We start from the raw sequence: 26,799 nt of genomic DNA on the forward strand, positions 1-26,799 counted from the left end.
AAGATGAATAAGATGCTGGAAGAAAGATATGTAAATAGAAAAAGAAATATAGAGAGGATAGTGAGAAATATCCAGAGAGAGAGGAAAGAGATGAAATCAAACAAAAACGGAGCAGGAGACGAGATGGAGAGGAGGGATGAGATGAAGGGCGGACAGAAGCTGTTTCATCTTTTATTCGGTTAGTTAAGGCTTCATTTACACCCATATCTTTCCACACATACCTTCGCACATGTTGTCATACAGGCATTTTCTGGTTTGTCTTAGTTATTGAGATAATAAACTTAGTTAAGCACCTGGTATGCAGAGCTTTGTTCATCACTATGTCATGTGACTGGGGACAGAGTCAAAATTATGTTGAAGACACTGTGTATATAGGCTAGTCTCATTGATGTTCATGCTTTTGTCTCATCATTTAGTTTAGTTCATCGTGCAGAGAAATCAGAATTCAGAAAATAAAGAATGTATTTGTAGTGAAGATAAATGGTTAAAAACAATAGAAAATCCCTACTGCAGTGCTTCTCAAGCATGTTTTGTTTTTTTATATTTGATGTTTGGTTTTGTTTTTTTATCATGTACGTTTTTTCTCTTTGTAATCAGCTCCACTGTCCTGCATGATATGTGCTCTTGGCCTTTTGGAATAATACACATAAGTGCGTCTCTGTAACCTCCGCATAGTTTAATGCAAAAAGGACACCACGTGTGGCTGGATACCACCAGAGTGTCATCGCTGTTTATTTCCTATACAGCATTGAGGAAGTCTGAGCAATTGTTACAGAACTGAATCTCCTCCTGTATTCATTATTGCTGCTTTTCCCATATACACGGGCACTTGAAATACCTGCAGCACAGTTTTAGAGACAGAGGGTTTATATACTCATTTGTGTTCATGAGCATTCTTTCAACTGCAAATTCAAAGAGCAACAATTTCACATATCCTTCACCGAAGAGTTTAAAAATAATAATGATAATTAAATTGTGGTGCAGGTATTTAATATATTTTCATTTCCAATGTAGAAATGGTTGTGTGCTCAAAACACAATGAACAAATACTTGAACAGATCCTTTCAGTAAACGCTCTCAGTGTTCCCCTAAATCACACAACACAGTGTGACCTGATTTTCACTGGAAATACTTGTACATGAAAAAGAATTGCAACACTTTAAAGAAGTTTAAGTTTAAGAACATACTTTGACTCCGTGTAAGTGTTTGTGAAAATGCTTTCAGGCAGGAAGTTATTCATGCTGGTGAAAATTCAGGGCTTCTGTTAAACACTCTGGATTTGAACTTCAAGTCCAAATGTCAAAAATCGCAAGGTTGTTTTCATTTGAACTTGCCCTTAAACCAAAGCTACTGAATGTGTTTCTTTATTTGAGAGTATTCAGAAGGGTCCTTCCTGCCATTGTGTTCTCTGAAATTCCTCTAGTGGTGGGATATTGTGAAGGAAAGCGTTTGGCAGGAAATTTCTGCCTGCCAGGAGTTTGACTAATGACTGTATTGTTGCTCAGGTCTATGAAAAGGACATCGATGTAATCTACTCAACATGTTTCTTTTAACTAAAACTGCAATTCAGTTCAGTTCTTTTTTTAATAGCTTCTTTAATAACGTCACAATAACAGTAATCTCAAGGTGCCTTTTTTATTGTAACTGAAGATCACACATTATTACAACAAGTCAATATGGCAATTACTCTTGTTGAATGGGAGTGGGAAGGCAAACCTCTGCCTTAACACTGGGGGTTCCCATGTGCCAGGAAATAGGGGGTGAGGGGCAAGAAAAGGCAGAAAAGAATCGATGGAGAGGCTACAAAATGTAAACTACGACAATGAAATGACCAAAGTTTTCTGTATCACACTTTGTCTGGTCACTGATAGACAAAACTACATACAGAATAGTCTGTAATGAAGAGATATTTCCAATCACAACAACATACTTTGCAAAGGAGAGTGATCTATGTTAATACATTTGTTCTGCTACTTCATTTAAAAGCCGCCTTGGCCCCTTGTAGGATTTGCTTTTGCAGATTTTTAATGTTCTGCAATTATTTATGATCCTAATTGACTCCAATCTGAAATGCATCAAAGCTGTAATCACAAATTATCTCTCTGCCTTTATTTAGTCACTCTCTCTTTGCTGTCTTATCTCAAATCTAGTCTTATCTGTTCAGCATGAGTCACATAAATAGACTTTGTAGACTGAGCAGGTGAGCATTAGTTCTGCTTTAGTGAAACAAGGTGATGAGTGAGGCAAATTAAGGGAAATTTGTGAGGCAAAGGTGGTGTGATATTTTGTAAGTAACTTACTATGTGTATTTTTTTTGTATCTCTTTGTATAGATGGCACAGCAGCTCTCATTGTGAAACAGGGCCCATTCAGCCTGGATGACCCCAAGAGTTACAAGGTGGATATAAGGGTCAGTGACGGAGGACATCCCTCCAAGAGCAGCGTCTCCACAGTATCAATCGGGGTATGTCTGTTTTTTGTGTGTGTGATATTGAAAGCTGCTTGAGATTATTTTAGCACTGATCATTTAAAATAATTGCACAGATGAAATGTCTTGTCTCGGTAAACCCAGTTTTAATGCAGTAAACCTGTAGCTTCAATGAATGTTCAGTAAATGGACATTAGGGCAAGGTACTGACTGACTGATTGGTAATATGTTGTAGATATGCCAGTGTGATGCCAACCGGAATCGTACATATTGCAAACCTGAGGCTCGGAGGATGGGAGTCAGTGTTCATGCCCTGACAGCCATTTTGCTTTGCATACTGACAATTCTGGGTAAGTTCATCTTTTCCTTTTTTGTTTTACTACTTATTTTCTTCCCCCTTTCATTGTTTTCACTTTTAGAAACTTAACCCTGAGATTTTTAATGCTATAGTCTGTGTACAGGCTTTTTTAAGAGTATTAATGTTTATAAGAAAATTATTTTTTAGCTGCATAAAATCTGAACCTCAAGTGATGTCACAGATGACTACAAGTTGTGCAGGTATGGAGTTAATAGAAAGCAATGACATCTGTACTCTGCTCCTCATCTTTGCTTGAGGCCAAAAGAGACCTGAACAGATATCTGACAGATCTATCAGTGGTTTAGTTGCATTCTGGGTATTGTAGGTGTCAGGTTTTGATAGGAAGAAAGCATAATGATATATCTGGTTTTTCAGCATCCTTTTTTAAACTGTCCATCACGAATATGATATGAAAATGAAGTTTTAATTTGTTATAATATTAGGTAATAGATCCTGATTTGGTTGCATGTGAATTTGCTTGAGTAATTAGCCACTATGTTGTTTTAAGTTATTTTTGCTTGTCTGTGTTAGAATATATAGAAAGGTGAAAACACATCATTCCCAGAATATTTACATTTATGCTGAAAGTATGGGAAATGCATTGAAATATTTATTGCATTTTTTTTGCATTCGTATTGTAGAATTTGTGCAAGTTACACATAATGGCATGTGCAATATCAGTGCACATAATAATGGGATTATAGTACAACAGGAAAATCCATATATCCAAATGACATGTTTTTTCTTAAGAGTATAGCTTTTCACCTTTAATACCAGAGGAACTGCTTAATGTCATCTTCTGTCTTACAGTAGTAATTATTTTTGGCTTTTTTCAACATTTGACTATTTTCCAAAAAATGTGTCTTCCTGTTTTGCTTGGAATAACAAAGCCAGTAAACATTCAGAAATAAAACCATTTTCATTTCGCAGAATCATTTAATTTCTGCACTCGGTCTGGCTTGTGAAATGCAAAAGCATTTTGACTGATTTCAAAGCTAGAAATTTATCTTACCTAAAAATCTATTTTTCACTGTTTTCCAGTGGCCAGATGTGTTTTCTCACCCTCAGAGACTCACTGAAGTGTACTCCAGGGTGTGATCTGGAGTCCTGTGGTGTAGTGGTTAACACATTCACCTTATGTGTGAAAGATCTCTGGTTTGAGACCAGGAGGAAACACAAAAAATGCTTGAAGGGGTCACATGCTTGGAAAAATGGGAGGGGCATAAAAAATGTGCCAAATCAAATAAACTCATAAGAGAGCAGCTGAGAAAAAAAACACATAAAATGGGTTTGGATGAAGCAAAGCACACCGAAGGGGATGTGGAAGTGAAAAAGGTGATACAACTTTCAAACAGAAAGGGCAATGAAACATGTCACATTTTTAACCCACTGTGTAGACAGCCATGTTTATGCCTGGAATAGAGATTGGATAAAAAAAATGTTGTTGTTGGAAATAGGAAAAGTTTAAAAATTGAACAATATGAGTTAAAAAAATTCTAAGCAACAGGAACAAAACAACATTTTCACTCGCCTTGTTTTGGGTTTGTTTGCGTTCACACACAACAAATAATAAACAAGCTTTTGTGAAATATTTGAAGATTGAATCAAAGATAGATGTCTAAATGTTTAGACAGACAGTAATGTAAAAATAGTACTTTTCTTTGTTCTTCTTTAACTTTATTACCTGTAAGCAGAGAACTTCTGTATATATTGTTATTCTCTGAGACAAATTCATGAAGACAGCATCAGTGATAGATGCAAAAAGCCAGTGCTGAGTGATCGGGACACGTGCACAGATTCACTTGCCCTTGCTTTGCGATAAATAAGATTTGTGTTTTGCGGGGAACGTTTTCCCCTTCTGGTGTTGTTGGTTTTATGAATAATGCAGCAGCGGATGTGAAAATAATGCCTGTAGTTGTGCGCTCAATATTCTCTTTGATACCTTCGCCCCCTGCCTTTTTTTTATTTCTTTGGGAAAAAGAGACAGTTGTCATGTTGGATGAGAGGCACACTGGAGATACTTGGCCAAACAAGAGGGATGTGGAATGAGATGTACTGAAGAAGGAAGGAAAAGGGAGAGGAACTTTAAGATAAGGAGGGATGGAGGCAAAGTGACACATGGAAAAAAGTGTATATCAAGACTTAGATATTGGATGTGGAGAGCGGTGAAACAGGCGGACAGATGTAAGACGGTGAATTGAGGTGGAATGAGACCGGCTGAGTGACAGAGAGACAGAAAGAGGTTAAAGAAGAGAGACACGGAAGAGGAGAATTGTGGGAAAAGCAGCAGAAGAATAGGAGTGGTAATGAGGGGAGTTTATCAGTTCTTTAGGTGCCGTCTGCTTATCAAGCACCACCAAACACTCAACCTATTAACTATTAATACACTCCTTCACTATCGGGCCTTTTCCCCTTCATTTTTTCCCTTCATCTCCCCCTTCCTCTGTTTCTTTCCCTGTGGGTCTCTCTGTCTCCCTAACTTCCCCCTTCTATCTCTCCTTCTCTTTATCAAACAGCCCCAACACAGGCTAGATTAACTATTTAATGCACTTGTCATTATCTGTCAGGGCCCAAAGCAATTTAGCGTGCTCCCCATTCACAGGCACATTTTCTCACATGAAGCCGGGTTTGACACACGAAAAGACATTTTTTCTCAGTCCTTCTTCTCTAAAGAAAGGGCTTCTTTTTTTCCCCCTCTCTTTTCTTGTCCCTCTAAGTCTGATATCTCCAGAGCTTATTAAACTGCAGAGCATGTGTTGTAAAAGATTAATCTGTTGGTTTCCCATGCAAACTTAAATTAGTCCCACTCACCCTCAACTAAAAGGCATGGCTAATGCTGCCCGTCCGCTGAGAGAGAAAGAGGTTCATATCGGGACCGAGGCTTGGGGCCTAATCTAATGTCAAATGTATCCTTCCTTCTCTCCTCGTCGCTCTCTTTCTCTCCTGATTTCCTCACCCCTAAGTCGCCCATTTCTTCCACTTCCTCCTCCTCTCAATCAGTGCCCTCCCCCCTTTTTTGTTTTCTTCTTTTTTCTCTTGCTTCCTTGTCCTCTGTACTCCGTGCCCACTGACATGCAGCATGTAATCAAAAACTTTACTGAGCTTCTTTTACCCTACTTTTTATCAAGTTTGACTTTTTGAACCCCCTTTAATGTCATCATAATGTTGTATACAAGTCAATTCGTTTAATTTTAAAGTAAGCCTGGTTGTTCTGGAAACAATTACAGTTATAGCTTCAGTTTATGAATGATCAGACCGGCTCTAGTCTAACAGCCTGTAGATAAAATCATAAGGGGATTATCGTAAGGGGCTGTCCATCATTCTCTCTGAGATTGTTTTACACACAATAGCAAAGAGCTATTTCACGCAGACTATGAAGTCGAGCTCAGCTGTTATCCTTCTACACATCCAATTGGTCGATATCTAATCAAGTGCATTGTTTAGCTGCTTCAGCTTGCCCACAGTTGCTCTACATGTTTAAGCCACTTTGCAACCCACCTCCCTCACAGCTGGGTTCCCGTGTGGAAATAAAAGACATTTATAAATAACAGCATACTTGTTCATAGCTGCTTTACTACAGGAACACAGATTGATTGATGTTCCAGTCGGATTTTTAAAGTTACTAATGGCATAGTTCAAATCAGATTAAATTTTCATATAATCTGTAATCTTGCACGTTTAATTAGGTTTAGAGTTAGGCCTTGTTCTGCTAGAATATTTTGCCCTGTGCACAGCATGCTACCTCGATTGTTTTCGAGACAGACATTAAAAGTCTCAAGTCTGATAATCGTCTTTGTTACTTGAACTGAAACAAATGTTTTTCTTTATTGATTTTGTGATTTAAGACTCCCATTGTTACACCCCCGCCCCCCCTTTTCTCTCTTTCTCAATAGTTTATTTCATCGTCATGTGCTTCTCTTTCCTTTCCTTCTCAACCCCCCTGCACGTTGTTTTCTCACACTCATTTCCACTTCCCTCGTGGTGTTTACAGAAATTCTCTTCCTGTCTTTTATGCTCCCCTTTCTTGTCTTTCTTTGTGCAGTTACTCTGTGCATGTCTCTGGCTGAGTAGATTCACTTAAGGTTTTCACGCTTGGGGCGAACGTCTCAGATACCTTAAACCATCTATTCCTCATTTTCTCCCCTTCGTCACTGCACTGTTCTCTAGTCTCATTCCCTTGTCAGTGCTCTACTTTTCTCACTTGTTTCCTGGCCCCATTCTTATTCTGCTTTGGTTGCAAGTCTCTATCATGATTTCACAGTCATAGAGCCATTGGTCTGAAAGGATAAATGACATTGCAGTCTGTCTTTTTGTTTTACTGTTGATGTCTTCATTTTCTACCAGCAACAGTTTTGATTCGCTGTGCTGGATATCAGCTGAATAGATTCTAAACACATGTTTCTTTTCTGCTTTTAAGTCATAGTGATCCTGTTCGTGATGAGGAAACGCTACCAGAAGGATTCTCTGGCCAATATGAAAAACAGCGGAGAGATTCATGAGCAGCTGGTCACATACGATGAGGAGGGAGGAGGAGAGATGGACACTAATGGGTATGCAGATGAAAAGAAGCACCACTATACACTTTTAAACTGACAACTTGAATATAACTGAAATGAGCTGACATGGTTTATCAGCAGCCCCCCTTTTTTGCAGACTTACATTTGCTTCCATTTTCTTTATAAACCTCTCAGAGGAAAGATTTTTAACCTCTGAATGAAACAACAAAAACCCAAGAATTTAGAAAGTCTTGTCAAAGAATGACAGAAAATCAATTTTAAGTAAAAATGTAAAATAAATGTTGCTTTTTACTCACCCTTTCAGCAATGCCAGTGAGGCCATTAATGCTCTTTTTTATGTCATTAATTTCTCTTTTGTGGCTGCCATGCATAAAAAAAACAGCTCACAAAAACTGAAGGGAGCTTTAATTATTTAAATGTAGGATTAAAACTGTCTACTGGGAACATAGACAGCTTTTTAAACATTTAAACATTCCTCCTTACCTTATACTGTTTATGTTTCTATTGCATCTTGATATTGGTATTCTTAAAATCAATGAAACAGATATATTCAGCTTTTCTTATGCTTTTTATGGTTTCTTTGCATAATCTTTTTATTATTTTGAAAATCCTTGACAACAAATAATAAAGTGTGCTACCTCCTATATCTCCACTTCTCTGCACTTTAATCTTATCATCTTTTATGTATCTACTGACTTAGTTTTACCTAATCTTAATCTAAATATCACTAGAAATTCTTAATATAAGAACATCTAAGTTACAGAGTTGCCAAGACATTACATTATTACTGGCAGCTTTCTGAAATATATTTTAAAAGACAAAAAGATAAAATATATCTTTATAGTTGAGCTGTAGCATTAAGCATTCTGTAATAAATATGTCAGTGGGCACATTTAAATGTCTTTACCCAGAAAATGTCTGTGATGACGAAATGTGATCAGCAAATTAACTCACTCTATCCCCTTTTCTTTTAGCTACGACGTCTCAATCCTCACCTCCGCTTGCCATGACAGCTCCCTGCTTCGCCACCAAGATCACCGACCCCACCCCTCACTCTACGCCATGGTCCAGAAACCCCACCACCACACTCAGCCCACCGCATGTAAGGGCGACATGGCAGCGATGATTGATGTAAAGAAAGACGAAGCTGATCACGACCGAGATGGATTCCCCTACGACACTCTCCACATCTATGGCTACGAGGGACCTGAGTCTTTAGCCGGAAGTCTCAGCTCTCTGGGAAGTTCCTCTACTGGTTCGAACTTGGATTATGACTTTCTCAACGATTGGGGCCCGAGGTTCAGGACCCTGGCAGAGCTCTATGGTGTAGATGGCCCAGATTACTACCATCAGTACTGATACCACATACCACCACATAATGACAAATCATACACATACACAACAAACATACAGCTTGATACAGTAATCAGAAAGAGCCATAGCAATACACTCACATACTGACCAGAAGCATGCAGGAAATATACACATTCACACAGAAACAGATCTACACTAGATAACCGTGTTCTTGAGAGACTTCTCCAGCTCCTCAAAACAGAATCAGGGAGCTCCTTTTTATCCAGTAACAATGACTAACTTCTGTTATGATGTGTAATTCAGTGAATCCATTAGTGTGTTGTGCCTCCGTCTGTTCACTCCCAGTCAAAAAAAAAGAAAAGAAAAGAAAAGAAAAGAAAAGAAAAGAAAAAGCTTCGTCAAAATCCTGGAAGCTCCATGAAGTTGAGTCAAGGAGGCTCTTCTTTGTTCCTGTTTCCAGTGAAATATTGGAAAGATTTTTAAAGGAACAGAACACCAGGACATCGTTGAAAGAAATAATAGAAATAATGGCTTCATACATTTGCAAGAGGACTGATTATTTGGTGACAATATGAGATCCAGACCTTGAGGATTTTCCTTTACAGCAGTGTTGGGAGTTTTACACCGTAACCCTTTTATTCTGGAAAAGGTCTAAGCAGGTGAAGCCAGTTGGGTTGGGTATGGATGGGTAGGATAATCCCTTCCCTTTCAGTGATGTTACTCAATTACTTAATTTCTTTAGCATTTAATAATTTTGCAGCAGCATTTTGTAATATGATTTTTTCCCCCTGTGGTGACTTTGGCAAAAGACACAGACTATTGAAGATGAAAAGTTTATAATTTCATTCATTAAGTATCCCTTAAAATTAGCATTAACCGTACCCATCATATTGGCCTGTTAATGTATGATTAACTGAATTCATATATTTAAATCCTTATATCCTGTTTAACATTAAAATGTATTGCTAATATAATATTGCAGACTCTGAAGATTAGTTCATTTTGCTGCAAAGAGAATTAAAGGAATCATAATAATTCAATCCAACGGGGGCTGCAAAATGCTGCGTGTGAAAGCAACTCACTGCTGATCTTTTTTTCCCCTTCGTTCTTTTTTTCTGTCTCTTTTGGTATACGCCGTGTGATCTCTTCTAACTTTGATGTGTGTGTGTGGTTTTTTTTTTATAAATTTGACAAAAGGGACACAAACATGGGGAGAACGAGGTGATTTTATTTTTGATCTGTAGTTGATGATTTGATTTGTAAATATGATTGCTTGAGGGGGTTACTGTACTGGGAAACTCTGAGCAGCCACACGAGTTTAAGCTCAAAGGGGTTTGAAGTGTTTGATCACAGCAAGATGCCAGTTATGTTTTCTTCATCTGAAATACTAGAAGAGACCGTCTCTGAGGAAAGTTCAGCTCTGTAAAGTCTGCTTTGTTCATCAGAGCGTTAAGTCCGGTGGGTTATTTTGTGACATGCCCATTGAGTTTGTGATTTTTCTGAGGTCCAGACATGACATCAGGTGTCTGAACAGTAGTCAACAGAATTCAAAAGAAGCATCAAAAGTCCCTGATTTTTTTTTTGCAGTTTTTTAAGGTGAAAACCTTAAAAAACCTTTCCCGCTTTGTGTTCCTAAAACCAACCCTCTGATATGAATAAGGTCATTTTCCGAGTAAGTCATTTTGTCCATTTTCTCAGTTATCTTCTGCTCTGAAAAGAGAAAAGACAATCGACAGACGGACAGAAAGGAAATGACACTACTGATTCTCAGACAGAATTACAGCATGTTCCGAGGGTTTATTTGACAGAACCCATCATCACAGTTATTGTTGAGATGAAAGCCTAATTCTCAGAGGCCTACTGGAACAAAAGTAATTCAGACAACTCAGGAAGCACAGAGTTGGAAAAGCAGCTAGTTGGGCAGCCACAATGACTCTGAGGTGGCTTGAATAACTTTAACCTCTAAACCTTCTTGGCTGCTATCAGATCATAAAACTTGAGATGAAAAACACAAACTTTTTGACAGTCTAGATGGTTATTTAATATAGCTACTAAAAGTTAGGTAATAGTTTCTCCTAATAGTTGTGTAGGATTATTTCTACCTTGAATTTTAGCATTAGATAGTAAGGATATTCTACTTAGCAACAGATATGGCACTTCTTGGCGTCAAATTGAAGTTTTGTCTATAAAATGTCAGTAAATATGAGAAATACCCACAAGAGTTTCTCAAAGACCAAAGTAGCTCCTTTTTTCCTTTCCAGATATACTGGATATTTGGTCTGCCCCGTCTCTTAAGTAATCAGGAACAACCAATCGCAAGGCCGCACTCTGTAGCATTTAAACAATAATCACAGATCTTTTAGATTATTGCACGAATGAATGGCCAGGAAAGAGACCATTGTTTCTGCATTCATTCATAAAGCACCACGAAGGTAGAAGGTCACCAATTGTCTGTGATTACTGTGACATCTGTGAATCTAGTACCAATTGTTGCTGATAGTACCACCCTACTGAACACACACACAGCCTAGTGTGTTTCTTTTTTCTTTTAAAAAAAAAAGTAATTTCATTTCAGTTTATTTAACCTGCTATTCAGTCCCAGGAATTGAAGTTGAACTTGTTCCCTTAAAACTCAGTCCTGCTTGGAATGCCTTTTGATAAACAGTGAGACAATAGCTGGAAGTCCTCTCAACGCCTTCCTGTTGGGGTTCAAATATATATATATACACTTAGCCAGTTCCTTCTCCTCAATCTCAGCTTTGCTCTCCTTGTTTGCCTCACCATATCTCCTCGGCGCTGTCTTTTTCTCCGTCGTCTAATCAGTGAGACCAAACAGTGGACTCAACTTCCTGTCCATCTGGGAGGTTGTGCCCGCCTCTTCCTGTCTGTGTTATCTTTCTCCTGGACCAACACATTGTGCTCACTTCCTGCAAGTCCAGCCTGAGAAATGGGCTTGAAGAGGAAGAGGGAGCGAGGCAAGGAGCGGCATGGGATGAGGTTGGGGGTTAAGAAGAAAGAAAGACGAAAAGAACAATGCAGAGCAATGATTAGTTTTCCAGCTGAAAAGAAACACCTCAGAGCAAAGATGTGTTTTTTTGACCTGTACATTTTGCCATCCTCATGAAAGAAGGCTGATCCCACCAGTAAATCTTAAGTTTATTAAAAAAAACAAACAAAAAAACACACAGTCTCACTTTTGTGGCTTCAAAATGGCAGGAATTGAATCTTAAGTACTCTTACCTTCAGTTTATTTCTCCTCATTGTTTTTAGGCATTGCACTCATGACCTTTGTCAAAAGCAACCCACTGTTTTTGTAAGTGTAAAAGAAAAAAACCTTCAAAAATCTCTTAAAAATTCTGGCACAACAAGCACCACTGCTAAAAAAAAAAACATTTCTAGAATCTAAGAATCTTAGCTAGTTTTATAATCCACGTCCTCGCTCGGCGAACAAACAATGGCTCATTTTTCTGTCTGACATCTTTGTTTGGGTCAAAGAATGGAAACAAACCTTGTAAACTTTGGTTCAATTTTGCTTCATTGTGCAGTGAAAGAAAAACTTTTTGTCCTGTTATTTCAAGCTATTTTGTGGCTCTAAAAGTAACAGTAATTTTTTTTTATGTGTGTGTGTGTGTGCACATCTTCACCATTATTGTAATCATGGCGGTTATTTAAAAGGTGTGCCTGTGAAAAAGAAAAACTTCATTGTTAAAAACCAGCAGGCTGTAGCAGACACAGGTGCTCCATTATCTACTTTCCTAAAAGCAACAAGTGCTGGCTGTACTTAGGTGAGAAAAGCTGGCACATTATTCGAGGCAGATGGATACATTCGTAATTTTGGCCAGCAGTATTTTCAACTTGTTTGGCTCACTCCAAAACGATATAAAAATGTACCACATACATTTTTATGACAAAAATCCATTAATAGAATACATCAATCATTAAACACTTCCAGAACACGGACCATATAGTCAGACATGGCGTAATATTTTCCAGAGCTTGTCATATTTATTTTTTCTTTGTGTGCTGCCAGGACCAAGACTTGGACATATTGGTTTAGACTAACATGTTTCTTCCAATCCATCATGCCCAGCATGGTTTCATTTTTAGGAATTTTCTTGAGCTCTTTTCCCGCTTCTCCACACTTATTCATCAGATTTTGCAACTTCCAACATTTTTCAAGTATTACAATAACACGTTTCGGGACAATGACAGCCATACGAGTGCCATAATTAATTTGATATGTTGGTTATTAGTGGTTGTGGGAGGACATTTACCTCCCCTGTTGAAGGAGTCACCTTGGATTTAAACAGTGAAAATTAAACCTCTCAGGGTGGGATCCCCAAAAAGGTTATTCACATAAATGTGAAGAAACAAAAATATGTAGTGTGCTGGTTTAAAAGACAACATTTAAGTGTTTTTCTTCTGTTTGTCCTATGTTTCAACAAGGGATTTTATTTTGAAATGTATATAGAAAAAATGTGCCTAATAGGGATCTTTCTCTGGCCTCACCTTGTTTATTTTTTTCTTACTGTTGCCATTATTTTTGCCTAAATAACTGTATTTAAAGGATTTTAAACTTGACACTCTCTTTTTTAATTGCTGTATAAAGGAAAACTAGATTCAGCTTCAGCACATGAAAGAAAATAATGTTTGATGCATGAGTGAGTCCTCGAGTGAATATGTAACTTTCTGCTTTTGTGTCCACTTTTGTGTGTGTGTGTGTGTGTGTGTGTGTGTGTGTGTGCGTGCACGCAGGGGTGCTCGTGATTGTACCATGACTGTACCCATGTAGATATACACACAAACAAGTATCAGACCAGTAAAAAACAAAAACAAAAAAGGAAAAGAAACCACATTTCTCTTGTGTGAAACATTAAGGTCTGCAAGGGAGTGACATGTGCCTTTACTCTTTAAAAAAAGAAAAAACATGGAAAGAAAAAGAAAAAATGCTTTTTTTTGATGGTGAACACGATGTTTTCTATATTGTTTTATGGTGTACAGCAACTACTTTTTATTACATGAAATTTTGTAAGTGTAGAAGAATAAAAATCCACTCAAATATGTTTTGTTTATCTGGTGATTTTTACCGACACTTTGGGACAGAAGAAAATATTTCACAAAATGAACTATAAAATGTTAAATGGACTGGTTTATATATAGCACTTGTCTTCTCTGCTTGAGCTTTACACAACATGTTTCATTCGCCCATTCAGAGAAGCACTTTTTTTTCTACACCTAAGGGTAGATCAAACATTCACACTTGGGTACTTGAGAAAGCAACTTGGGTTAAGCATCTTGCCCAAGGATAGTACGATAGGTGAATGGAGCAGCCAAGGGTCAAACCACCAACCTTCCAATTAGCAGATGAGCTGCTCTACCTCCTGAGCTACAGCCAAGACATGTGTGCTGAATAAAGGTGGATGTACTAGCTCACTGGTTTATTTTTATACTAAAAAATATTCAAGTAAGCTCTGACAACCATTTCAAATTGCATCAGCTTGTAAATTCCACTATCTGATGGTATGATACATGATGCCAGTAAGTGGCTGCCTCCAGTTTTGAGCCACCCCAGATGACTTCAAGTAGCCAGAGGTTCTTGTATTTTTAAGTGGTCTTGAGCAATAGTCCTCCTCGTGGAGTTTCTGAAGGGCTTTGGCTGCTTTTTCATTCATTTTCAACCCAGTCCATGTAAATGGCCATTTTCAGAGGAATGATTTTGTTTGTTTGTTTGTTTGCTTGCTTGCTTTTCGGTGTGTTTGTTAATCTATTTAACTGACCTATGAATCAGTCAAGCATAAAAAAGCACCTAATTCAACAAGTGGTGTACCTACATATAACAAACAACTTAGCAAAGAAAAATATTGTAAATTGTATCTTTAGGCATTTTTTTAGCAGCCTGTCGCAAAAACACATAATTTGTTCTGATTCCTTCAGCCAATCAATGGATATAATATCCCAAAGAGCTATTAGCTGCAAACTTGGCAAATCTCAGCAAGGTGTCAAGGGCGTCCTTAAAAAATGTAATGAAACTGGACAAGTGAAGGGCAAAAGAAAAAAAAAGACTATCTACAGTAAATGAAAATCTAAAAGTCGTGTCCTTAAGAAACTTTTCAGTATGACAGTGATGCCAAGCAAACTGCTAATATAGTAAAAGCATACCTGGACAGAAAAACACATGTGGAATAACCTCCCCAGCCCCCAGAACTCAACATTATTGAAGTAGTGTGGGATCTTGACAGAACTAAAGGCACTTTAATTCAATTTTTTTATATGTCGCCAAATTACAAAAACCATTGCCTCAAGGTGCTTTATATTGTAAAGTGAAGACCCTACAATAATACAGAGGAAACAGAGAAAGGCAGCCAACAACCAAAGAAGAGCTTTCGAATGTCCTTCAAGAAGCCTGGAGAACTGTTACTATTAAGAGTACTTAAAGAAATTGGAAGAAGGCTTGACTTGAGTTCAGACTCTACTGAAGAATAAAGGTGCTGATACTAAATATTGACGTTTAAGTTTGTTGGAACTTTACAAATTCTGTTTTTGCCTCATATAGTGTTTTTGCATATTTTTGAATAGATAGCTGCACATATTTACCATTTTGCAAGCAGAATATAAAGAAATGAGGGGTGACTTAAAACTTTTCTAGAGCACTTTATACTGGAAGGCTTACAACACAGCTTGAAAGAACATTTAAAAAACTACATATTGGAAATATTTAATGCTCCACAGAGTAATAGCAATCCCTGACATTATAGTATACGCATATATCTGAAGGACTGATAATAACAATTTGATGGGCTAAAAACAACTCAATGGGGTGATTTGATTCAACACAAAGCTTTTTTGTTTGCATAATCAACCAAACTTAATCACGAGATCCTTAATGGCCAGATACTGTTCAACAAATTAATATGATAGGGGTGAGAATTCTTAAAAACCTAACTAATCTTTTTTAATCTTTTTTTTTAAAGGTTTTATTCAGTATCAAAGTGCCTGTGACTCATGATAGAAAGCCAAGAGAAAAGGAGGCGAACATGAACAATATTTTCTGTCATATCAATCTGTTGAAGAACAACAAGAAACAAAGAATAAGAACAGCAGGTACCATATGTAGTGTGTCTGCCTTTTCATGACAAAAACACGCCTAAGTCTCATGCAAAGAAAAAGTGGAATTTACTGTTTTGTGTCAGGTTTAAAGTGTCAACATGGGTCTGAAAAACCAAAATACTAACAGCACATTCTCTAACACGGCGAGACCAGCTCTGTTCCTTTGTGTAAAATGATCCAGCATGTCAAAGATTACACATTGTGGGGCCATGTGAGGAAAAGCTCTGATCTCCCTCACCTTAATCCTTGACAAGCGATCAGATGTGAGTTGGAGGATATCCTGTGTTTTTCTCCTTTTTTAACATGAGTGTAAATTCACCTCAGGTTCGTGCAGTTTTATTGGTGTAGGGCCTGTAGTGGATTTGGGTGTCAGACCTCCATATGTGTGATCATGTCCATATGAGACGTGACTCATTCTACATGTCCGCAGGGTTAAAACAGAGAAACAGACGCAGACATGAATAAGAAGGAAATACCAGAGTGACATCCGCTCTTTTGGGACTTCTTGGGAGCCATGCACACACAAACACACACACACACAGTTAAAACTTCAAGACTGGAAATTTTGTGATCTTGATCTAGCTGATAAATTATGCTATAAATTAGGACCAGTGTTGTTACACCCTCAGGCTTTACTCAGTGCAGTATTACTGGCCTTATGTCGACCTAACAGCTAATACCTGTATATATTTATAAACCTTTTCCCAAGTCTTTTAATGTTAACATCAGAATACATAATTCGTCTCACTGCCTCACAAAGTCATTCATATGCATACTAAAAAATACTGATTATCCTATACTCTATACCACCCTACTTTTACCATTGCTTCTAAGAAAGGAGAACTAGCAGTCATTAGTGGTTTTTAGCGCCTGAATGAACAACATATTTTTCCCATTAGAACACTCTGATTTAAAGACTTTGTATGTTTAAACAATGAACTTCTCATTAGCGCTACCTAGACAGCACAATGACTTTACGACCCTCAAGCCCTGCACATTTATCAGCATTCAAGCTTTCATATTTTCTCACACTTACAATTACACCCTAATTCAGTCTAATAAGAAAGTGGGATGCTTTTAAATAGCTTTCACTGTGACTTTTGAGATGCACAGACACCAAATCCAGTCTGTCATCAGTTATTCAGGCAAACAGCATAGCTGGGAGATGTGACAGATGTCTGCATGGAGAAGAGAGACTGAAAAGGAAAGAAACTGTTGAATGAGAGAGGAGAGAGATATACTTCCATCCCATCTCTACTTCTGTCTCAGCCTCATCTCAACTTTGGTCCATTTGTGGTGAGGATGGGACGGGACTAGCCGGCAGCCACGTGCTAAACGTTGTGCTACGGTCAAACTACAAAAATCAGACTATTAAAGTGAGGCATGCTTATACTTGAATAAGATTACATGGAGACTGCAAGTGGATAATCCTTTGAAGCCTGATCAAAGAAAGTCTGAATTTTGAAGTGGGGTGCAGTATGTGTTTACATGCAAAAGGAGTTGATACGGGTAGCTGTTTACATGACTACAGCATGTAATCCAGTTAGAGAGCGCTCTGTGTCTTGTCAAGAGCGGTTGTTGTTGTTTGTTGGCATAAAAAATAGCACAGATGAATTTGAGAGAGTGGCACAGGTATCTGTAAGGGAAACATTTTAAGTGCTCACACTGCTTCAGATTATTTTGTGTTAAGGTATATGATATGCGTAGGTTTTTAGGCATTATATTTCCTTCTGGTATTCTATATTTGCAGCTTTATTTCAAGATTTCAACATGGCTTTTTGCTTAAAGGTGCAAAGAGCTAAAAATCTACCCTTACATTATCCTTCACATTGTAGGTCTAATGGTGTACACAGAGTATTGTCAGTGTAAGAAGAAACATTTACATTTTAGACCCTTTAGATTGACCCTTTAGACATTTATTACAGATGCTAGATGCAAGTTAAAGAATACTTCAAACTGTCAAAACTGTGATCTCAGATCTAAAATGACTCAGCAGAAAATAATGGAAAAAAAATTCACAGATGTCTTCAATTTTCCACATTATGTGCAGCCAAGAGAAAATGTCTATGATGCAACCAAAGAATGTTTTCATTTAGAAGTCATTTAAAAGAAACTTTCAGAGAAATGTTGCATAAAGAGGGTGACATTAAACAAAAAACTATTTTTAAATAAATAAATCTAAATGTTGTGCCTTCCACAAGGCCATGCACCTGTGCCTAATTACATGTGAACTGTGGTATTTGGGATCTGAAACACTCTGATCTTACAGTAAGAAGAAGTCAATATAAATGTCAATGGGCTTTAACAGGGAAAAATCGAAAATGGATTTTCTTTCTGTCCAATCAAACGTGAAGAATTTCTTCCATTGTCACAGATAAACTGATGTTTTTTATAAAGCCTTCCAACTCGTCTTCTCGCCAAGCTCTTTTGATAAAATCTCGTAAATAAAACGGTCTGTCTCTGTTGTTATTGCAGAAGGAGAAAACTGTTTTCTTTTGCTTGTCTGTGCAAATATTTCAGTGTGGTGTAATACAAACATCTACAGACTAAACACTGACATACAAAGGTTCTGGCCTCGTGTTGTCCATGAGGATTTGCAATTGGGTTGCTTTTGTTTTCATGTCCTCTGATGGTCTGTAAAGCAGATGTGCTGCTGTCTTTGTAATGGGAAGAAATAAAGCTGTGGCATGTAGATAAATAGGTAGATCACGGAATTGCCAGATGTAAAGGTTCAATGTGTAAGTCATGGCAGAGCAGATTACTGAAATTTACCAGTACCCCTCCCAAATGTATGCCCATTGGCAGCAGTCCTAGCCCTCATTCCTGGTTTAAAAAGCACTGCAGTCAACCATCAGAAAAGCAGAGCTGCATCAAACATCCCACTGACACACTGACAAATAAACCCGAGTTCAAAACAGCCGCTACAAAAACAGGAGCACAAACGCAGACACTGCCCATGTCTAAAAGCTCATATTTGTTGGAACCACAGACACGCCGTGGTTCCCTGTTTGACTAAAGAAAAGACACACGAGGCATTTTCTAGTGAATAATGCACTACGAGATGTTTCCCCACACAACAAGGAGACCTGTTTGACTAACATCCTGCCTGTGAACAATAAACGCTTGTGAAGAAAAAGATATTCTTTTCCTTCCATCCTCTCCATGCTCAACACTCTTTGTTTTCTCCATATCCTGTTAAGGAGCCTTGGAACAGCTGGTACTGCTGAAGCGAAGCAGATTTTAAATGATGTCAAAATATTGCACCAATGATGACAGCGCAAATAATGAAAGCACAAAAATCGAATAAGTTTATCTTTATCTGCTTTATCTTAACTATTGATTAATTATGCATGAAATATAAATTTCAGATATGATGGAAATGTGCATTGATGTACAGGGAGAAAAGCACTGAATACATACTTTTTTGGTTAGGAGTGAACATTGTAGCAGGAGTCCATTTGTCTCAGGTTTGTATCTATGATACTGTTAATGTGCACTCAAAATGAGATGCAATATTTACCAGCAAAGGGGAAACAGCACTACCTGAGCAGACAGCAAGCTCTACGAGAAAACTGGAAGTGCGCTGTCTCCACACTGTGGTTCAAACCGTCAAATACATCCTTCCATTTTTTTCCTAGACATTTGGTTCATTTTGTTAAGAAGATGAGTAAGACATAATAGTACTTTTCAGTCCATTACTAAAAGATATCCTGATTACAAAGCATATGAAACAGGATTTCCTTTTCAAGAAAAAGATTATTTAAAAGCACCCCAAACTGAGGCACTCACTTTATGTAAATACATCTAAAGAAAATTTCCATATATATTCAAATTATATCCCCCAACTAAATGTTGTTTATGGGATTTTGGTTTTTTTAGGTATAACAGAAAAGAGTTATACAGAAAACAGGTCATGTCTTACGTCAAAAGAACAAAATGCAACCACAGAAAACGGAGCAGTCAAAGCCTGAGTCCAGGTTTCAGAGTCAAAAACAGACAGATGGTCACTGAGATGCAGCAGCATGAAGGTCAAAATGCAGTCTGGTAAGTGGAGAGTGGGGAACCATGTTTTCAGGGATGACCAAAACGGGGAAGTGGATGCAGGTGAGCTGACTGAAGGGGATTAGAACCAGGTGCGATGGGTTTGTGCAGACAGGTGACTAGTGGAAAACAATGGAAGACTGAGGACATCTGGTGGGTGGATAGTGTGATGCATGATGTTGTGGCCAATAACAGCAAACCCCAAGGCAGAATTATGACAAATAGACAACAAGAAAAATTAAATTTGGTGCAGGTTGAGACCATAAGGTTGGTGAATCTACAACAGCATTACGTTAACATATACTTATAAAATCAGGCCTTGATTACAGCAAACATTGTAGGGAAAAGTGCTACTTATTATTGTTTTGGAAATTATGTGAGATGAGATTTACTGTAAGAACTCTCAGTAGACTCAGACGTTTTACTCATAAAAATGTAAAGAAGAAAAGTAGATTAAAAGCGAAGGTTAAGATACTTGTTGTGAGGAGCCTCAGTTCTGAAGCTTCTTTCCCAAACAGATCATATTTATGGTCAATCTGCATTTTTGCCTGTCTTTCTAGACAGGTTTGAATCAACTTTCTGAATTACTAAATGCTCCTAACCCCAGTCATTAAAAACATTAATCCCATTTCAGATTAAAAGATTAATCTCAGATGATATTACATCAGTTTGACACCTCCACTGTCTCGCCAAAACAGGCGTTATTTTATTAGAAAATCCTTTACAATAACCTGTTTTATGGTCTGATCAAGTTTTTTAAATAGAATTTTCTATTTTGTTTGTTTGTTTTCATTTCCATTTTATTATCTATTCTGATATATAATTATTACTGCAATGCAAAGTCTACCGTGACAGTTCAGTCTTGCTCAAACAGAAAAGTCAGTCGTATATGCCTGTGGATTAACCAGCAAAAATCAAATTCACCTGTGGGGATTTTGCATTACACCTAAGCATTAGCATGCTGCTGTAACAGCCTGCACTGTTTTGGGAAGACTTTCCTCAGGATTTTAGAACATGGCTGAAGGGATTTCCATTCAGCCACAACGGCATTAATGAGGTCTGGCAACTGATGTTGGGTGATAAGGCCTGGCTAACAGTTGGGGATCCAGTTAAGCCCAAAAGTATTGGACGAGGTCTAGGTCAAGGCTCTGTGCCCTGGCTGCCTGTTTTTCCATATTGAACTGGGAACATCGTTTTCATTTTTTTCATGGGTTTGTGCAAAATGATGCTACTAACATAGATGCATTTAAAAAAAAAAAACATACATGCATGCTATACTTTAGCTTTCCTTTCTACAAACACAGAAGCTGCCCAATGGAATGCACAGTCTGACCTCAAGATCTGTGATAAAGAAGCTCCCGTTACACTAAGGACTGAAGTAGAAACCTCCAGGCTGCAAGCTTTAAACAGACTATGACATTTGCTGGATTTGTAATATTGATCGTTTCTTGGTGTGCAGGAGGTCCTGGGGGTTTAAATACAGGACAGGCCCCCATTTGTCAAAAACTGGCTTTGGGAAATTGGCCAGCTGGAAATGGCAAGGGATGTAGTTGAATAAAATACATTTATTAAAACTAAAGTTAAAAAAACAAACAAGCAAATATATGGGAAAGTCAGTAATTTCAGCAAGGCAGTGAGTGATTGTGAGCCATATGAGCTGCCAGGTTGTTCAAAGTGCAAACGCAGAAGTAGCCTAATAGCAGGTTAACACGTGGGTCATCATTTATAGTCTGGGTGGTCCAGGTGAGATACATTAACTAATAACCTTAGAGTAATAGAGTAACCTCCATCACAAGATCACCCGAGTGTGGACCACTGCGTGTTTGGGCATCATTAAAATATTAGCGTTCCAACTTTTTTTTATGGTTTCAACAGTTTGGTTTCAGTTACTGATTAGTTCATACATCCTAAATTAAATGCTATCCTAAATGTATCGGAGCGTAACTGCGCTTTGTTTTTCGTGAGGGATTTCCTGGTCTTACTATCGGCATATGCCTGCCCTGGATGATGCGCTTCTCTTCCCAGGCATGACACACTTACTTGGCTGCAGAGCCGAGCCACGGGACAGAAACACGGCGAGGAAGCACGAGAACAGAGGCAGGCGAGGGGGGTGAGGATGCGGGTAAGAAAAGCGCGACAGATGACGATGATGATGGCGAGGACGGGGATGAAGATGAGAATGATGATGCTATCGACGAAGGAATGGTCGTAGAAGAAGCGGAAGAAGAAGAAGAAGGGAAAATAAAGCTCTGCGGGATCGGAGGATAGTAACAGTGGTGATGGTGATGGTGAGGCAGTTTGGCTTGTGAGGACGGGACCGCAGAGGCGAGGATGCTCGGACGATCGGAGCACCTGCTCGCTCAGTTTTGATCATTGTGCAGGGTAAAACCTCGGGTATCACCGAGAGTTTAACGAAGCGCTATTCTGAGGAGGTGGGCCAAGTCCCAGGAGAGAGAGAGAGAGAGGGAGAGAGAGAGAGAGAGAGAGCTCTCCGAGGACCTTTGGACTGAGCGCCGGTGATCCAGCTGGGATGTTGTTGTTCTGTTGTCAGTGATGTGAGGCGACATTAAGGAGCTGGTGAAAGGAATCCTGACACATATTCCTACATATTTGCAGGTAAGCAGCAAATTGCTCTGAATCGCTTTCTGTGTCTCTCTCCCCATCCAAAAACTCTCTCTGTCTCTGGTGACCATATTGCTGCAAACACATACACCCTTCTATGGAAAGATATAATACTAAATAGGGAGTTACAGGGAGGGGTGGTTGCAGTAAGTTCATGTTGACCTCCTCCTCACAGTATTTTGCCTCCCACGGAATAACATTATGTAATATTCCAATAGGTGGACAGAGAGGAGATTAACAAGAATCTATAAAGTGTTCACTGATGACATGTAAGTACATTTATTTTATTACTTGCATGCACACTGCACACGCACTCTAGAAACACATATTATATTAAAGTCACTGCATGCATGATCATTTTAATTAAAAACATGCACACAACACATAAAATATCCTACAGCATGACTTGCAAACAAATGCTGTTCATAAACTGTCACATTATAGTGTATAAATTGATGTATAGTAACTCTAAAAGAATCTCACTGCTTAATTAGTGGTTTTTACTGCTATTTTAAGTAGTTTTTTTAATTATAATTTAAACTTTTACATGTGGGAGAGGACTTTTGAACTGTTGAATTAATTGAAAAGTGTCCAAGTATTAATTCATATTGATGAGTTATAACTTGAATATGAACAAATGCTGAATAAATGCATATTGTGAGTGTAAAATAATGTATTTTCATACTCTACATTTATCTAACATCCACCATGCTGGCACATTATTGGTGAACTCTGTTGCACAGGGGAGAAATAAAAGCTTAAATACAAAAAACACACATTGTAGGAGGCAATTACATGTAAGGCAAATTTACTGTTGGGTACCACAAACACTGTAGGTCCCTATAGGAGTATTGTAGGCGTGTTGTAGTGATTTTTGGATAGGCTCATCTGTATCTCGCTTGCTCAGCTTTCCTCCCAGGCTTTCCTCCCACACACTTTAACTCCTTTGTTTCAGCAGTGAAGTACAGTAGCCTTACAACCCTGCAGTTACAGTAAAACTAACAAAGAGGAATGCTGCAGCCCAATGTCACTTTATCCCTTAGATCAAATACTAGGTTGTGTAACAAATATTCAGGTCTATAAAAGAGGCATAGAAGAAGAAGTACAGATAGCATATAGGTCAACTTGATAAGAGAAATCAAAATAGAAAAAAATAAATGCTTAACAACTAGAGAATACAAAAAACATGAAATTCCCCAGACATGGTAAAACTGTAGTTATCTATGTCCTCGTGTTAAAAGACGTATTTCCAGTTTTATTATGTGTGACATTTTCGGTGACATGTGGGTTGACGGTTTGATCAAAAGAGACTCGCTGTGTCAGGGCTGCAGGCACTTCTTAGTGCTCAGAGTCCCCAGAGAATATTAAAGCTCTGCCATGGGTTATCTAAGTGGTGCCTGTCTCCACTCAGCTATGAAGGTCAATGCTGCAAAAAGCCCTTTGACTTTACTCTGACACATACGCTGTAACTTCTAACAAATACTTTAAATAAAGTTGGAGTAAACACTGGTATTGAGAGATTTCTTAAAAAATTATTTATACATTTTTTTAACTTATGACATCTCATGTTTGGTATTGTTGTACAGTGACCTTTCAGGTTAAATATTTCAGTGCAAATGGTGCCTGGAGGTGCAAATAGAACAAAGGAAGAACATGTGTTAACTTTAGGAATCTGATGTTTGCATGCTTGAATCCAAAGATTTAATGAGGATGTGGAAAAATGACAGAGCCTTGCAAATATCATAAACCCCACTAATCGCATCTCCCTCTTTAATGAAGCAAAATATTATTTGTTAGTTGTGTGCACAAGTAATTTTACAGTGTCTTTCACAGTGGAATTAGATTAATTGATGCTCTTTGTCTGCTTTCTATGCTACAAATTACATAACTACTGTTACCATATATCTTTAAAAATGTGATACATGTGGTCGCGTTGTATGTAATGTATTATTAAGACAACTCAGTGATTTTCCACAGAAGGGATGCTTTAATGCAGTAACAGGGTTAACGTAGATTAAGTGACTACCTTGAAACAAGCGATGAACACTGAGCTCCACGGGGACTGAACTTCCGATTCCCTCACTGTGGGGTTCAGTTCTGTGACCCACCCGTCACAGGAGCTGAACTCCTGGGCTTTAAGGGGTGGCATGGACACTCTAACCAAGGGTCCTGTCTGCCCAGCTAGAATCGGGAGTTGCTCTGAGATTGGTGCCGTACCCAGGACTGACAGGTTGAATGGATGACAGGGCTGTGTGGGCCAAATAGACTGTCAGAGAGAGCTGTGAGGAGATGGATGAGAAGAGGGAGAGAGGGACACCGAAAGAACATCAGAGAGAGGGAATACCAGAAAATAGAGATGAAGAAATGATGGAGTGCTGTTGTGGCTACAGGCAATACCTGATTCCCTCAATTTCTCTTTCTCTAACTGTTCCTGTCCCTCACCCTCACCCCCTTTTCTTTTCCTATCATTGCCTGCTTTTCTCTAATCTATGGGGTATTACAAGCTCTGCACAGTGTCTGGAGCTGTTTTACTACAGAACGAGTGTAGCACCTTAGAAATGTGTGATAGCTACTGTGACAACGGGCCCTACTTTCTGTATAAAACAACTAAAATTGCTTATAAATTGTAAACTATTAGTTTTTAAAATTTAGGAAATAAAATACTGCTACCAACCAATGAAATGATAAATGTTTATCAGTCATTGGTTGGTGTATATTTTTATGAATCATGTATTCTCACTCCCAGAACAGAAAATACAGTTATTAAGTCAAAGCTGCCTAAACACAAAGTTCTCTTTAGCATTAAGCCTGATGTCCGTGTTGCACCAACACCCAGCCCAGTAAGTCTGGTGTCTAAACCAAACCAGCTAGTAAAGGCACAAATAAACTTAAGTATAAAAAAAAATCAAAATGGTAAGTATAACGAGACACAAGCTGCAGGTTTGCTGATCACCATCTTCTAAAATAGTATTGTAATCATTAATTTAAACCACTGACGGTGCATAAAAGATGAGCGTAGGTTCTGTGTCTGAAAAGTGACACAACAGCACAAGTGCCTTTAACCTTCATTCTTTTTATTAAATTATTTATTATTAGGTTGATATTGTCATTGTTGTTGTTGTTGTTGTTGTCGTTGTTGTTGTTGTTGTCGTTGTTGTCGTTGTTGTTGTTAAAAAACTCTGTTTGAGGCTTCACAACTTCACTATTTACTGACTGAAGTCATAGTATATAGTATTTATTAACAAAGTTTTTAAACACCAGTTTACAATAACTAAACAGTTCATTACATACAAAATTATTTTTACTATTTAGTTCATATTAACAATTATACATCAATTCATCCATTTCCATCCATATCCTCCAGGTCAGTGCGAGAGGCTGGGAACACCATGGATAGAGGGAAACAAACAACCATGCATAGTGAGATTTACAGCAACGATCAATTAAGAATCATTTAATCGAAAAATCATGTCTTTAAACTGTGGGAGGAAGCCTGAGTGCTGAGAGAAAACCCAAGCAGGCACACAGAGAATAATATGCAAACTTCACATAGAAGCACTGGAGTCAGTCAGCTATGAGGTAACAGTCATTTCAATTTACAACTGATAATAAACGTTGTTATTATCCCAAATGATGATGGTGTTATTATTACTATTATTATTTATTTATTTTTATTAGTAACCCTATTCTGTTTTGCATTTAGTGTTGCCACACTTTACTGCTTTAGCTGCTTAGAGAGAGAACAGTATCTTTTGTCATCAGTCAACTGTCACTCTGCATGTTGTCATGTGTTGCAACATATGTGAAGCTCCGGAGAATTCTGGCACAGTAGATGAGTTTCTGTGTTTGATTACAAAATTTAAAGGATATAAATACTATTTCCCACTCTGCTTGTCCAGTTAGGGTTTTCACAAGCCTTTCATCTCCAACAAACTCTCTCTAAGGACATTTACATGGAATTTTGAGAAATTGGCAGTTGTCTTGTGTTGGCAACTATGTAGAGCTCAGCTCTGTGGAGAAATGACATTATTCCTATTTTGAAATTTACAGCTATAAAAACTGAATATCTAGTGCAATTTTCCCTTTTGTGTGCATTCTATTTAATGGTAAATGGTAAATGGCCTGTATTTATATAGCGCTTTACTAGTCCCTAAGGACCCCAAAGCGCTTTACATATCCAGACATCCACCCATTCACACACACATTCACACACTGGTGATGGCAAGCTACATAGTAGCCACAGCCACCCTGGGGCGCACTGACAGAGGCGAGGCTGCCGGACAGAAAGAAAACACCTAAATCACAATAATGAACAGTCCATTTACAAAACAAATAACAGGCAACTCCAATTTTTTTTGTCTTAAGCAAAATACATGAAATTTCCACAATATCTCAGCAATGTCACTGAAGGTA

General features: G+C 38.1%; 2 protein-coding genes and 1 long non-coding RNA gene across 6 annotated transcripts in view; 2 read left to right on the forward strand and 1 right to left on the reverse strand.

Annotated features, from left to right (window-relative positions):
• cdh5 (cadherin 5) overlaps nt 1–13,544 on the forward strand; it is a 34,856-nt gene extending 21,312 nt beyond the window's left edge. Inside the window, exons 12-15 of the mRNA XM_003438241.5 lie at nt 2,333–2,463; nt 2,663–2,777; nt 7,203–7,335; nt 8,277–13,544. Coding sequence (XP_003438289.2) covers nt 2,333–2,463; nt 2,663–2,777; nt 7,203–7,335; nt 8,277–8,661 — 764 coding nt within the window. The 3' untranslated portion in view covers nt 8,662–13,544. The remainder of the gene's footprint in view (nt 1–2,332; nt 2,464–2,662; nt 2,778–7,202; nt 7,336–8,276) is intronic.
• Nucleotides 13,545–17,975: 4,431 nt separating this feature from the next.
• LOC109204829 (uncharacterized) lies at nt 17,976–19,736 on the reverse strand. The gene is made up of 2 exons (XR_002064350.2): nt 19,144–19,736; nt 17,976–18,946 (listed from the first exon to the last, which is right to left on the reverse strand). It is a non-coding gene; the product is annotated as an uncharacterized LOC109204829 (long non-coding RNA).
• Nucleotides 19,737–21,717: 1,981 nt separating this feature from the next.
• bean1 (brain expressed, associated with NEDD4, 1) overlaps nt 21,718–26,799 on the forward strand; it is a 47,929-nt gene continuing 42,847 nt past the window's right edge. The window contains exons 1-3 of one of the 4 annotated variants that reach the window (XM_025897414.1): nt 21,723–22,380; nt 22,605–22,655; nt 25,751–25,965. Coding sequence is in view for 1 of the 4 variants with exons in the window: in XM_005473684.4 (XP_005473741.1) it covers nt 22,649–22,655 (7 nt within the window). In the remaining 3 variants the exon portion in view is untranslated. Of the gene's footprint in view, nt 22,381–22,604; nt 22,656–25,750; nt 25,966–26,799 lie in introns of all 4 variants that reach the window. The other 3 variants (XM_005473684.4, XM_005473682.4, XM_005473683.4) reach the window with 3 other exon arrangements.

Source organism: Oreochromis niloticus, linkage group LG13 (assembly GCF_001858045.2).
Source record: "Oreochromis niloticus isolate F11D_XX linkage group LG13, O_niloticus_UMD_NMBU, whole genome shotgun sequence".
Taxonomy (NCBI): domain Eukaryota; kingdom Metazoa; phylum Chordata; class Actinopteri; order Cichliformes; family Cichlidae; genus Oreochromis; species Oreochromis niloticus.